This window comes from Neofelis nebulosa, chromosome 12 (assembly GCF_028018385.1).
Source record: "Neofelis nebulosa isolate mNeoNeb1 chromosome 12, mNeoNeb1.pri, whole genome shotgun sequence".
Taxonomy (NCBI): Eukaryota; Metazoa; Chordata; class Mammalia; order Carnivora; family Felidae; genus Neofelis; species Neofelis nebulosa.
In genome coordinates, this window is record NC_080793.1 from 76428799 (window position 1) to 76444604 (window position 15806).

The 15806-nt window shown below is 36.7% G+C and overlaps 1 protein-coding gene across 4 annotated transcripts in view; it reads right to left on the reverse strand.

The window, feature by feature from the left end:
* VPS13A (vacuolar protein sorting 13 homolog A) overlaps positions 1–15806 on the reverse strand; it is a 253825-nt gene that overhangs the window by 26495 nt on the left and 211524 nt on the right. For all 4 annotated transcript variants that reach the window (XM_058695652.1, XM_058695655.1, XM_058695653.1 and 1 more), the window contains 8 exons: positions 12629–12742; positions 11393–11538; positions 10104–10185; positions 8944–9057; positions 8058–8133; positions 7809–7972; positions 7205–7250; positions 6976–7099 (listed from right to left, as the gene is read on the reverse strand). In XM_058695652.1, the coding sequence (XP_058551635.1) occupies positions 6976–7099; positions 7205–7250; positions 7809–7972; positions 8058–8133; positions 8944–9057; positions 10104–10185; positions 11393–11538; positions 12629–12742 (866 nt within the window). The remainder of the gene's footprint in view (positions 1–6975; positions 7100–7204; positions 7251–7808; positions 7973–8057; positions 8134–8943; positions 9058–10103; positions 10186–11392; positions 11539–12628; positions 12743–15806) is intronic.

Below are 15806 nucleotides of genomic sequence, written 5' to 3' on the forward strand. Positions count from 1 at the left end.
AAATCAATTAATGTAATACACTATACTAATAAAACAAAGAAAAAAAACAATGTCAATTTAATTAATATTAGAAAAGCATTTGACAAAACCCAACATCCTTTCATGATAAAGGCACTCAAACTCAAAATAGAAAGGAACTTCTTCAACCTGATAAAGAATATCTACAAAAAAGCCATGGCTCTTATCATAGTTAATGGTGAAAGACTGAAAGCTCCTCTCTAAAATCAGGAGTAAGACAGGCATGACTGGTCTTGGTAATTCAACACTGTACTAGAGTTTTAGCCAAGGTAATTAAACAAGAAGAAGAAACAAATGGCATTCAGATTGGAAGGAAAAACTAAAACTACTTTTTATTTATTTTTAAAAAATATTTTTTTGGGGGGAGTGAGGGGTAGAGAGAGAGGGCGATACAGAATCTGAAGCAGGCTCCATGCTCAACTGACTGAGCCACCCAGGCGCCCCATACTACTTTTATTTCTAGATGGCATGATTTTATATATACGAAACCATAAATAATCCAACTATTAGGGGTGCCTGGGTGGCTCAGTGGGTTAAACGTCTGACTTCAGCTCAGACAGTGATCTCATGGTTTGTGAGTTCTAGCCCTGCATAGGGCTCTGCGTTGACAATGCAGAGCCTGCCTGGGATTCATTCTCTCTCTCTCTCTCTCCCCCCCCCCCCCCCACTTCCCTGCTCCCACTCTCTCTCTCAAAATAAATAAATAAACTTAAAAAAAAAAAAGAATCCAACTATTAGGGCTAACAAACAAGTTTCATAAGGTTGCAGAATAAAAGCTCAATATACAAAAACTAGTATTTCTATATACTAGCAATACACAATCCAAAAATGAAATTAAAACATAATAGCATCAAAAAGAATGTAATACTTATGAATGAATTTACGAAAAGACACAGATATTGAAAACTACAAAACATCATTGAAAAAAAAATTAAAGACCGAAATTAATGGAAAGACATCCATTTTCATAGATTGGGGAGACTTAATATTGTTAAGATGGCAATAATCTCCAAACTGATCTTGGTTCAACACAATCACTATTCAAAATTCCAGCTATCCTTTTTTGCAGAAATTAACCATATGCTAACTGAAGTGACTCAGAATATCTAAATAATCTTGAAAAAGAGGAACAAAGTCAGAAGACTCATTCTTACTGATTTCAAAGCTTACTTCACAGCTACAGCAATGCAGTGTGTTACTGCATTAAGGCTATACATACAGATCAATGGGACAGAACTGAGAGTCTAGAAATAAACTCAAATTTATAGTCAATTGATATTGGACAAGAGCTTCAAGACCATTCAGTAGGGAAAATGTAGTCCTTTCAAACAAATGGTGTTGGGACAACCAGATTTGCACATGCAAAAGAATAAATATGGATCCAAACTCGCATCACATACAAAAATTTAAAAAGTTTTTTAAATGTTTTTTTTATTTATTTTTGAAGGAGAGAGAGACACAGCATGAGCAGGGGAGGAGCAGAGACAGAAAGAGGGAGGCAGGCTCCAGGCTCCGAGCAGTCAGCAAACAGCCCGATGCGGGGCTCGAACCCACAAACTGTGAGATCATGACCTGAGCCGAAGTCGGACGCTCAACCGACTGAGCCACCCAGGTGCCCCATCACATACGAAAATTTAAAAATTAAAATGAATCAAAGACCTGAACTTAAGAGGTAAAACTGTAACTCTGCTAGAAGAAAATATGGGTGTAAATCTTCATGACCTTGGACTAAGTAATGCTTTCTCAGGTATGAGAGCAAAAGCACAGCAACCCAAGAACATACAGATAAATCAGACTTCATCAAAAAGCACCAGCAGAAAAGATAAAATACATAAATAGGAGAAAATGTGGTCTAGTTTCCAGAATATATAAAGAACTCTTACAGTTCAACAGTAAAAAGATAATCAGCTCAATTAAAAAATGTAAAAGATATTTTACATGAATAGACATTTCTCCAGGAAAGATATACAAATGGCAAATAAGCAAAATGATATGAATGTTCTATATCATTAAGAAATAGCAATCAAAACCACAATGAGATATTACTTTACACCCAATAGATTAGCTATTTAAAAAAAGCAAAATGGAAAATAACTAGTGTTAGAGAGGATATGGAGATATTAGAAACTTCTTCACTGTTGATGGGGATATAAAATAGTGTAGCTGCTGTGGAAAACAGTTTGGTAATTAATTCAGTAAGTTAAACACAGAGGTTATCAAACTGACCAAGCAATTCCATTTCTAAAGAAAAACTCAAGAGAACTCAAAGCATATATCCACATGAAAACTTCCATGTTTTCAGCAGCACTGTTTGCAACAGAGTAAAAACAACCTAAATACCCATCAGCTAAGAAACAGATAACCAGAGGGAGTCTATCCATACAATGGCATATTTACTCATAAAAAGAAACGAAGGTCTCATTTATGCTACATGGATGAACCTTGAAACATCGTAATTTTAAGTGAAAGAATCCAGGCACACAGAGGCTACACACCGTATGACTCCATTTATATGAAATGTCCAGAAAGTGTACATTTACTGACAGAAAGTAGAATAGTTGCCATTGGCCGAGAGGAAAGAGACATGATAACTGTTGACAAGTGCAGGGTTTTCTTTGGGGTGACTGAAAATGTTCTGGAAATAGTGCTGATAGTTGTACAACCTTGTGAATGCTAAAAGCTACCAAATGCATACTTTAAAACGGCAATTTCTTACAGTATGTGAATTATATCTCAATTTTAAATAGACTATATTTGGGTATTTAAAGTGGTATTCAAGATTTTGGGGGTCCATGGGAGGGAGGTAGATGGAGTTAGGAAAGGGCAACAGAAGTATTTGTGTGGTGAACTACTTACTACCCTGACTGGTGGATACATGAACATAACACAGGTGATGAAACTGAATGGGATGAGGGCACACAGAAGCAAGTGAGTCCAAGTCACGGTGGGAAATCTGAATAAAGTTGATGGATTGTATCAACATCGATATCCTGGCTGTGATGCTGTACTATGGTTATGCAAAATGTTACTATTCTGAAATCTAGGAAAACGTGTAGTGGTCTGGATGGTGGTTCTCAAAGAAATCATGCTAGATCCCTGAACTTCTGAATGCCATTTTACAGGGTCAAGTCTATGAGGATGAGGTGAATTTAAGGACTCTGAGATGAGGCGGTAGTCCTGGATTATCTGGGTGGGACATGTGTCATCACAGAAGAGACCCAGGGGGAGAGTAAGCATACAGAGGAGGAGGTGATACAAAGATGAAGGCAGAGGTTGGACTGATGTGGTCACAAGTCAAGAAATGCCTGCGGCCACCAGGAGGAAGAGGGAAGGTGCAAATTCTACCTTCCAGAGGGACTGCAGCCTTGCTGGCACCTTTAGTTCTCACTTCTGGCCTCCAGACCTATAAGAGGATGAATGTTTAGCATTTAGGCCACCAAGGTCGTGGTCATTTGTTATAGCAGCCATAGTAAACACAGTACAGTGTACAAAAAAGGGATCTCTCCACGTTATTTCCCACAATTGAATGTGACTCCACAGTTATCTCAATTAAAAAACAAAAACAAAACAAAACTCCCACAGGTCAAGCCATGTTTTAAGTCATGTGGAAATAGACAAGAGCCACTGCATTCATAGAACTTACGTTCTACCAGGAGAGACAAGCAAGGTAAAATTTATAGCGTATTTAGTGATGAAAAGAGCTAAAGGGGGCGGGGGAATCAAGGAAGGAAGAGATATATGATGTATCTGAGGGCAGAATAGGGGATAAAATGAAACTTTAGGGTGGCCATGGCAAGGCCTCACTCACTGGGAAAGTGTTGAATAAAGGAAGCAACCATGTAACAGAAGAAAGAGTATTCTAAGCAAAGGTTAAGGAGGGGGTACCACACCTCCACTGTAAGTTCCACAACCAGTTTTTAGAACAAATTTCTAATACTCTTACATGATGTTGAATGGGGAAGTGAGGATTTCCCTTTCCTCTTAAACAACAGTACAGCTGGGACTGTCTGTGTCTTAGCTTTCGGAACACCGCCCTCTCGATTATCCCCCATACTTTAAGGGCCATTCCTTTCCAGACTCCTTTGCTGGGTCCTCCTTATTTTTCCCAACTTCTCAGTGTTGGTATATCTAAAGCCAAGTCCTTGGATCTATTTTTTTCCTCGTTTCTATTCTCATTCCCTAGGTGATCTCATACAATCGCACAGCTTGAAACACCCATTACGGGCTCACACATTTCAAATTTTTAACTCCAGCTTGCACCTTTCTCTTGAACTTCAGACTCTAATACTCAGCAGCTACTTGTGGATGTCTAAGAGATAGTTTAGACTTAATGTATTCAAACAAAACTTCTAATTCCCCCCTCCCCTAAGTGTAATGACAATACGGTATTTCCATCATTTCAGAAAAAAACTTTAGAATTATCCACAATGATTCTCTTTAATGGCCGACATCCAATCCTTTATGTAATCCTGTTGTCACTACGTTCAAAATACACGTAGAACATGATTCCTTCGTACGGACTTCTAGCCTATCCAGGTCTCACCACCACCACTTCACATCTGGATTACTGCAAAGGCCTCCTAAGTGTTCCACTGTGTCCCCCTGCAATTTACTGTCGATATATATAGACAGATAGCAGCCAGCTCACATTCTTGGCCAAAACCATCCAATGATTTCTTATATCAAGAAAAAGCCAAAGTCCTTACAGTGGCTTACCAACCCCATATGATCGGAACCCCTAGGCATTCTCTAATATCATCTTTTCCAACTCTCTCCTTGGATTCACTCTACTCTGAGCACACTGGTCTTGCTACTTCTCAAGCCAAGCATACTGCTGGCATCGGGGCTTCTTACTGGCAGTTCCTACTGCCTGGCACCTTCTCACATGGCTCACTCCCTTACTTCTTCAGTCTTTCCTCAAATTTAATCTTACCAGGGAAACTTCCCTGAATACCTTACTTACATTTAAGATGGCAACTTTCCTCCCTACCACTTGGGATGCTCTTATCTCTTTCACGGTTTTATTTTTTCCTCAAAGAATTTTTCACCATTTAGCATACTGTATATTTATCATATACATATTTATTATCGTATATAATAAATATTCACTTATTGCTTTCACAGCAGAATTAAGTCACATGAGGACAAGAACTTTGGCAATTATATTCGTTTCTGGTTTCTTGAGTGATTAAAAGTATCTAATTGATACATATCTATAGAAACTATATAGTATATCCTCTTCAAAAATAATATATTAAAATGCTTAATGCCAAATATTCACTTCTCAAATTGTAACTTATTCCTTTGTAAAGTTTATTTATTTATTTGAGAGAGAGACAGAGACAGAGAGAGAGAACGAACCCCAAACAGGCTCCTTTCTTTCAGGAGAGAGCCCAGTGGAGGGCTCAATCTCATGAACCGTGAGATCATCACCTGAGTCAAAATCAAGAGTCAGATGCTTAACCAACTGAGCCACGCAGGTGCCTCTGCAACTTATTATTGTTAATATTTTGGTTCCAATGTTGTTTCTATATAGTTCAATTAGATTTATTCACTCATTTATATTCTTTTATTTGATTCTCATAATCCACTTCTCATTTCTGGTTTTAATATCCTTCTTCTCAAGTATATTTTTAATAGTTCTTAGTCTTATTTTTATTAAAAATGTTTTATTTTGCCCTTAATCCTTAAAGGTAGTGCAGGTCAGTACAGATTACAAAGTTTTAGAAAAATGGAAGGTTATTCTAGCAACTTTGGGCATATACCTGCATAGCTGTTGATTTTGAATTATTTATGTTTCACTGAGTTTGAGCTTCTCTGATGACAACTTAATACATTCTATTTGTGAATCTAAAGTTATAAGGAGAAGAGACCTTTTTTCCCCTATCTTAATACTAAATTATAAAACCAGAAACACCCAATTATGGTAAACAGTAGGAAATACTAACTTAAGAGGAACAGTTAAAAAAAACAAACAAAAAAAAGGAGCAGCTCCATATAATGACAGTACTTACCTCAATAAAGCAGGAAGCAAGAAATAGATTAGGGAAATGTCCATATACCTAACTTCCTGTTAGGTCTCATTAGCATGAATTTAATCCATTGTTGTATGGGTTACAAAGCTCTAGAACAGAGATAATAATGCAACTACCAAATTTCAATCTTAAGCTAAATTTAACTTGGAGCAAGAGAGGATGTTTTAAAATTATTTGCACAAATGAAGAAAAAGAGAGGAAATGGATGTAATGGTTTTGTAACAAAGTAAGACCATAAGGGGAGGCGGAACACAAGCTGAGTTTAAACCAGGAATATAAAATGCCATTCTTTATTTCTTTTTTTTTTTTTTTTTTTAATTTTTTTTTAATTTTTAATTTTTTATTTTTTTTAAATTTTTTTAACGTTTATTTATTTTTGAGACAGAGAGAGACAGAGCATGAACGGGGGAGGGTCAGAGAGAGAGAGGGAGACACAGAATCAGAAGCAGGCTCCAGGCTCTGAGCCATCGGCCCAGAGCCCGACGCGGGGCTCGAACTCACGGACCGTGAGATCGTGACCTGAGCTGAAGTCGGACGCTCAACCGACTGAGCCACCCAGGCGCCCCTTCATTCTTTATTTCTTAAAAGGAGAGAGAATATTGTATTTGCTAATTTTAGAACTAGCGTGCGTGTGTGGCCTTACATTATTAATAATGCACCTCATTCAAGGCAACTGAAGAGCCTGCCTAACCTGCTCAGCCTTTCCTGCCAAGGCTGCTGGGAACGAATGACCAATGACCAATAAAGGAGAACTCCATAAAGTTGAACTGATGCAAAGGCAACAACTTAAAAAGGAATTAGGAAATCATATGTAATTTGCCATACTGTAAGGTTCATAAATAAGTGCCTTGAGGCAAACAGATTTATTTTATTTCTCATGGTTTAAGAGTTTTACTCATATCTTCCACCAAACAGAACCTACCTTTTTATTCCCTGAAATGTACTGCTAGCCATGTCTATGATGCCTCCGGTTGGCCTTGCCACTGCTCCAACTAAACCTTTCCCAACACCTTTGAAGAAACCAGCTGCTCCTTCTTTTTGAGCTCCTAGAAAGAAAAACAACAAAGGTTTAGGCAAGTGAATCATGAGAGAAAACAGAATCAATTTGTGAAAGACCTGGTAATACACATCACCTAAAGGAATATACTTGCCTTTGATTGGTTTTGTAACAATTCCCGTTATGCCACTTACAAAACCCTAGAGGAAAAGCACAATTAAAAAATTTTAATACTTTCAACATGATGCTTTGAAAAACCAAGTCTGGCTTACAAAAAAAAAAAAAAAAAAAAAAAAAAAAAAAAAAGAGAGTTTTGCTCTCTAGATACTGTAACAATCAACACACTGTCCACGTATTTTAGTTAAACAGAATGCTTTTGGAGGCTATGGACATATTTTATATAGGACACAACCCCCTACTTCTCCAATATCTAAATAACACTTGAAGGAGTGCAAGTTAAATGTCTATTTTTAAAAAAAAATTTTTTTTGATGTTTATTTTTGAGAGAGAAAGACAGACAGTGAGCAGGGGAGGGGAGGAGACAGAGGGAGACACAGAATCTGAAACAGGCTCCAAGCTGTCAGCACAGAGCCCGACACGGGGCTCGAACTCATGGGCCACGAGATCATGACCTGAGCCGAAGTTGGACATTCAGTGAACTAAGCCGCCCAGGCGCCCCAATGTCTATTTTCATATTCACAGAACGTGGCCTTATAAAATGGCCCCTGCTGTGTTTACAACCCTGGGAAACTTCTTACGGAAACCAAGCCTTTTCCTCCACGAGTGATGCCTTCTCTAAGACCCGCTGGTTGCTTATTCATGGCTTCTCTTCTCTTCTGTTGGTAGTCTTCATCCATAGTCATAGCTGCCACCCCTTTTGCCATAGCATTGGTGATTTTAGAGGCAGCACCAGCTAATCCACCTGGCAGAAATTACAATATTTTTAGTAAAAGCAAAGGCATCATTGCTTTAGCATAATCATACCTGGTAGGCATTCGGTTTCTTACCGACAGCTCCACCAACTAGTGCCTTCAGTCCTAGGGCCATCCCCTCCACAAACTCTTCAGGACCCTGGATGGCTCCCTAAAGGGTCAAATAATAACAAAGAAGGTTATATTTTATTTTAAAGGTGAATTTATTAATATAAATTAATATATGCCTAGAGGAAGTGACACCAGCAAAAAACTGAACATTATAACAGAATTCTCAGAGATCCTTCACGACGTTGAAAGTAACAACAAGTTGATCCAAATGCAGGAATAGGACTATTCACCAAAGTGTACAAATGATGTTTTGCTCTGTAATGTAAGTTATAAGAACATAACCACAAACTACTCCTGATAATTTTTGTAAAAGAAATAATAGCACTTTAATTCTTAATATTTCTTATGTTTTAAATTATACTGTACAATATAATACAGTAATAGTTTTATTTTTTGATTGCCCTCTCATTTAAAAGTGAAAGTAAGAGAGTTTTAAATGTTTTAACAGAAGATTTTAAGGGACACCAAACAATAATTTTTGCCACCGATTAACATTGCTGTGCACCTGCATAGTTATTTGTACTGTCCCCACAATTGTGCAAAGACTGCCTGTCTATCGTGATCTTCCTTCTACTATCGAGTGAAGTTTATTGACCTTTAATATTCCAACAGAACACTTAAAATTCAATGTATCTCAGGAAAGTCTTAAGTTTAAATTTTTAGGGAAAAGGTAAACATATCCCTCCAAAATTTTCCATTATCTCTTACCATTGTTTGCTGCAAAATCATGTCCTTCTGTTGTGTCTCCCAAAATCTATTTACACACACACCTCAAGTTAACAACTGGATGCATTATTTATTCAAAGTATTAGTAATATGTTGTACAATGCAAGAATAACTATTTTATTACCTGGTAAGGTTCATAAAAAAATGCTTCCACACCTTCAGAAAATTCTCTAATCAAGCCAAAGGGATTTCCCAAAACTTCAAGCCCAAGAATGAGTACGTACATTTGCTTAATGGCCTGAAAAATGAAATACAAACTTAATTAGATATTCAGGAAATTTTTTAAATTCAATGTTTTGTTTGTTTGTTTGCTTTTAGGTCAACACCCTCATCACCAATTTTAACACCTAAACCATATCATCCTATTCATCACTAGTTTTGTTTTTAAAAAGCGATTTGGTGTTAAGAGTTTTAGAAATAATATATTTACATAAAGCTTTAGAATATTCAAAATTCTTGGGGCGCCTGGGTGGCTCAGTCGGTTAAGCGTCCGACTTCGTCTCAGGTCACGATCTCACGGTCCGTGAGTTCGAGCCCCGCGTCGGGCTCTGGGCCGACCGCTCAGAGCCTGGAGCTTGTTTCCGATTCTGTGTCTCCCTCTCTCTCTGCCCCTCCCCCGTTCATGCTCTGTCTCTCTCTGCCTCAAAAATAAACGTTAAAAAAAACAAAAACAAAAACAAAATTCTTTCACGTTTACAACTATGTCTGATGGTAGAGACTGGAAAAACATGCAGACCAAATGATAACCTGGGTCACGTAACAGGTAAATGGCAAAACTGGAATCTAAACCCACACATCTTGACTCAGGCTTAGTGATCTGTGCCTTATAAGGCAGCTGTCTCAGATGCTGTAAGTTATATGAGAAGATACGGGAGTCTTTCTAAAGGTGGAAAAAAATCCATTAAAGTAATATATATAGCTGACTCAACAATACAATTACATTAAAAATAGCCTGTGTTCACCAGCTAGTTACTAATAAACAGTTTCCCTTGAAACTATTTTTTTAAGTAAGTTTGGTGAATTGCTTGGTTAATATTTTATTTAAAAATGTCTTAAGTCCGCAATGATCCAGAAGAGACCAGTCAGTGGAAAAACAACAACAACAGGAGGGCAAAAAATTGAAATGGTGATAGGGCTCAATTTCTTTCTACAATTCTGAGAAAAAAAAGTTAAAAAATTTTGAACATGGCTGCTCACTTAGCCTTGTCACATCTACATGTAAGACACAAAATGTTTCACTATTTTATATTAATCTGTCCCTTTGTAAAATAATCTCAGACAAACCTGTTTTGAATAGTGTCTTACTACTTCAGATTGTAGTTCAGATGCTGTATGGAACTGATAGTTGAGTTCAAAAAATGCAAGCCTGAAAAACACATAAATATGTGTGGGTACGTATCAAGGGAGAAGAGGGAGAGAGGTGAAGAGAATGCTTTTAATATTAATGAGTGGTTTCATTTTCTTTAGAATTTTTCTCCAAATCTTTCCTTTCAGTACAGTCCTGTGCCAATCAGAAAATTTCCTCTTTCACATGTATCTCTGCTTATTCTGGTCAAAGAACATCTAAGAGTCTTATGGAAGCTACGGATCTTAGGCTCAGAAAAGCCACCTATACATACTTTCACGTAATTTAGGGGATTCAGAGACCCTCTGAATTCCATTCACACATATAGACTCTATTACTCAACTCTGTCCTATCACGGCCCATAAAGAAAATGTCTGACACCTGAGACAAGTGGAAGAGGATGCTCAAGAATGGCCAGGGTTCAGTCGCTGCAGGTCCTGCCTGATCAACTGACAGGTGAGGAATCCAGGTCAGTTTACTTTTAACCTAGTCACAGCATATGTCAGATCCATATATATGGGACATATATATGGGAAGCTCTGTGTTAGCAGGTAAGATAGCAGCGGGATTAGAGATCCTACCCTATTCTCAATGTCTTCAAACCTACGTTCTTTATGTCCTATGTTCTTTAATTCATTACCCAACTTTATCTGGATTTAGAATTGCATCGTGCTGGGATCACTGATTCTTACCATTGTTCTTCATAATCTTTCCAGGTGCTACCTGAAAAGGTCCTTGTCATCTGAAATCTCCACTCAGACTTCCTGTCTCTTTGGTCAGATATTCTAATAGCTTCCATGATGACTCCCACTAAAATGTAAATTCTTGGCTCCCTTCATTTCCACTACCATGGCATTCATTTTGTTCTAGCCACATATGCTTTAAAGAGTCTTGATCCTATGAAATCTTGAAACCACATCTTTGAAGCACCATACCTTTGAGCACACACAGCTTCTTAGGAATCCTCCCCAAGGCCTGAAAGGCCTTATATAATGCACAAACTTGTATGGCCTCTGTCTCTCTTTCTTAAGGAAATTATTTAATAATTGTTCTGTTTCTTAACAGTTAAGGCTTGGCAGGTAATATGTTAAATTATATTCCATTTAACAGTAAAGACCGTATTTGCCTCTGATCTGCAATGTCCTTTACACACTTTTCACTTATAAAGTTTTTACGTAAATATAAAATGGGCTTTTCGTCAATTTACAGATTTGAATATTACACATACTTAAAAACTACATCTTGTACATCTGTAAGAGTCGCACCAATACTCTTCAGCAGAAGATTTAAGGAATGAACCGCCATCAGTCCTTCCTGTTTTTCTGAATCTTTAGCTTCTTCTCTACCCGAACGCAGCGAAACACTTAAGTGCAACTAAAGAGATAAAGAGAGAAATATTTCAAGCACTATTTTCAAAATGACAATTTTAGCTTTTAAAATTCAATCTTATTTTAAATTTACTACACCATAAAGAAGATTTCAAAATTATCTAGATTATATCAAAATTATTATGTAAAAAGTTAAAGGAATTTAAAATTGAACACAATTCTTTTTAAATTTTAAATTCAGCAATACAGACTAATATGGCATTTAGGTTCAATCCGATTCTTTTGGTACACCTAGGAAAATAGTAATTTGTACACATCTTTAAATAATATTAATAATCTAGAAGTTGAGGTTGTTGAAATGACTCAAGTATCACCAAAAGTAAGTGTTTCAACTATTACAATTAAGTTAGCACATTGAAAACAGTTAAAACACACTTTCGTATCATATGCACATACACAGTATACATACATAGCTATACAATAATTTTCTTCAAGTATTACGTAATTCAGAAACTTTGTGTTAAGAACTTATATTTAGTTCCATTCAACTTCCAGTTTTTAAATCGAGGTTACTTTATGAATTAATTTAAAACTTAAAGACTATAGTTATTAATATTATAGTGCATTATTTGAAAGTTGCTAAGAGTAAATAAATCTTAAAAGTTCTCACACAAGAAAAAAAAATTTTTAACATGTATGGTGATGGATGGTCATTTGACTTATTGTGGTGATCATCTCACAGCGTATATAAGTAATGAATCATCACCTTATACACCTGAAACTAATGTATGTTCTATGTCAATTATAATTCAATAAAAAAAATATACAATCATACACCCAATTTTGAAAACTGTCATGAAGCATGTTAATAGAAAACTAAGGTAACATAATATTAGGTCAAGATATAAACATGTAAGTTCATGTTTTACGTGGGCCCAGTATTATTTCCACATGGTGAAAAATTGTTATAAGTATAAATAAAAATTTTAAAGGATTATTCCTTACTTTTTACTTTATTTACAGAATTTATATACTATTAGAGAACATAATTTACATGCTCATCTCTCCACACAGATCAAGTCAATTTGCTATTACCTAGATTATCAAGGATAATAATAAAGAGACTTTTCTCCTACCTTGATGGGAGATATATGAAAGTATTCATAGAGACTGACTTGTGATGAATCTACTAATGAAGCTGTTTTATATTCTTCTTGGAAAGCTTCTATATCTTTATGAAAAAGTTCAACCTATAAGAAACAAAAAGTATTAAAAACTTAAGGGATTCATCTGTAGGAGTTCATACACTGCAGAACACTTCCTTATAACATCCAGATTCAACGTTCCTTGTGATTGGAAAGTTACTGCATCAAAAGGGAACCTAACACTTCTATTGTTAGTAAAGCTCTGTCCCTTACTCACAAACTGATAAGCATATCTTCTATGTTTCCATCTAATCCATTAAAAACATTAAGCTTTTATTCTTGGGACTACAAAGCTTATCCCAAAAAGCTACTATAATCCAGCTCACCAATACTTTTTTTATGTGATTTATTTTTGGGGGATGGGGATGGGGGTGGGGGTGGGGCACCAGCCCGTGTACGAGTAGAGGAGGGGCAGAGAGAGAGAAGAGAGAAAGAATTCCAAGCAGGCTTCACACTCATTGCAGAGCCTGACACAGGGCTCAATCTTACAACCTTGAGATCATGACCTGAGCTGAAATCAAGAGTCAGACACTTAATGGATTGAGCCACCCAGGTGTCCCTCCATCAACACCTTCTTAGGAATACAGATTTCTTAAATATAATCACATTCCACTTATAGCTTTTTGGTAAATACTGACATCTACAGAGGCCAGTAATATAAATCAAAAAGGGGAAGGTCCTGAAAATGACGTTGCATAAAGCGATAATGGCTTTCATTTTTGATAATCGTTAATTCTCTTCCAAACACTCACAGATCTAAGTTACTTCTATGTGTTGAGAAATAGCCCAACATTCATATTTAACCCATCATCAAAAATATCAAAATGATAGCCTTATTAAAAGTTGAGTATCTGGAAACTACTTCTGGGATGACAGTGTGAGGGGATCTTTAGATCAGCTCCCCCAGTGAAACTGGTGAAATTTAAAAAAAGCAAAAAAAAAAAACCAAAAAAACCCCCACTTATTTAAGGCCTCTACGAATGAACCTAAGGGTATAAGCAAATTAAACATCTTTTCAAGAAAATCTACAAACATTTGGTAAGAAAAGTGAATCTGTGGTATCTGAACAAGGAATACTCTCTTAGTGCCCCCTCCTAGTTCAATAAGCCATAACACCACTGTAGACTGCTATACTCAAAAACACAAAGCTCCCTTTCTGCCTAGTCTCCCTCAATGGTATACTTTCCTCCTGGGAGGCATAAAGGTGTCAGCATTTCTCATCCTGCCCCCAGCTACCAGCGCTAATGCTACATTACAGGAATGGGAGAGCTTCCATTCCCTGCCTGGCCTCTACTCATGGAACAAAGGCTCTATTTGTGTGTAATGTCACTGAGAATACTGGGTTCTGATCACTCTTGTTCCTCCCCCATCTCTGAAGCTCTGGTTCAGATTTTACCTGGGGTGTAGGGAGGTGGACAGCAAAGAAACTTTGAAATAGTTCCTAATCTTTTCCCCCCAAAATTGCCTTCAACTACAAGAGAGTGTGAAGAAGTTCAAGCGTAGGCTTTGGGAAACAGTGAATGTCATGGTGAAAGTCAATTAGACAGAAAACCATTGATTCATTGAAGATACAGCCTAAACTGTAGTCCTGTTAGTTTTCAGGAGAGAAATGGGCAGAGACAGTTTAGAGGGGGTCTTCCCAGACTCAGAACAAATATGATCTCCAGATCAATTCCTTCAAAAAACCCCTCAAGTTTGATTGGATTAGTCTGCAGAGCAATTTGTGGCCTAAGGTACTGTTGAAAAAAATAAAGCAATCAGCTGGCAATTGTGGAGTATATATAACAGCAGGGTGTGGTTGTGGAAAGAGAAGAAGGCCCAGCCCCAAAACCAGTTATTCCAGGATGACAGTGGGTGTTGCAAATCTTCACCTTTCTGAGCAACACCAAAAGCTGAACACCGCAGGGAAAGTCAGGGGTGTGGGTGGCATAGACTTCAATATAAAAATCTAGTCACTAAATGAATAAATAAGATAGAAACAATAATAAACTATGGAGGAGAGGGCCCAGTAGCCAGTTTTTATAGCATATTACTTAAAATGTCCAGTTTCTAACCAAAAATTATGAGATATGCAAAGACATACCAATGTATGAACCATACACTGGGAAAAAAGCAGGCAAAAGAAACTGCCTGTGAGATGTGACCAGATTGGATTAAAATACTTCAAAGTAACCACTGTAAATATGTTCAAAGAATTAAAGAAAACCATATTTAGGAAAGTAAATTATGATGACAATGTCTTATCAAATAGATTCTATCAATACAGAAGGAGAAAGATTAAATTAAAAAGTCCTATGAGAAATTCTGGAATTGAAAACTGTAACAAATGGAAAATTCACTAGAACGAGGTAACAGTGGATTTGAGTTGATAGAAGGAATATAAACACTATTATATGCTAAATTGGATGCACTGCTTCATTAGTGAACTTGAAGATAAAGTGTTACAGATTATGCATTCTGAAGAACAGAGAAAAAAGAGGAAAAATGAAGAGTCTTGGAGAAATGTGGAGCACTGTTAAGCATACTAACATATACAGTATGGGAGTTTAAGGAGGAGGAGAGAGAAAAAAAGAAAAAAAATATTTGAAGAAATAATAGCTGAATACTTTCTAAAATCACTGAAAAACACTACTAAACTATGTATCCAGGAAGCTAAATGAACTCCAAGTGCATAAACAGAAAGAAAGTCACAACAGATACATAATAGTAAAATTACTGAAAGTCAAAGACAAGGAGATAATCTTAAAAACAAGAACAGAAAAGCAACCCATTATATAAGAAGGATCCTGATAAGATTAATGGTTGACATCCTGGCAGAAAGGAGGCAAGAAGGGAGTGGGCTAACATATTCAAAGCACTAAATGGAAAAAAAAAAAAGCCAACCAAGAATCCTATACACAGTATAGCTACCTTTCATAACGAAGGGACATAAAGACATTCCCAGATAAACAAAAACCGAGTTTACTGCTAGCAAGTGTGTTTTACAAGAAATACTAATGAGATTCCTCAGGCTGAAGGCAAGTGACCCCAAGTAGTAATCAGAACTCAAATGAAAAAACAAACAAACAAACAAACAAACAAACAAACAAACAAACAAACAGCCAGCACT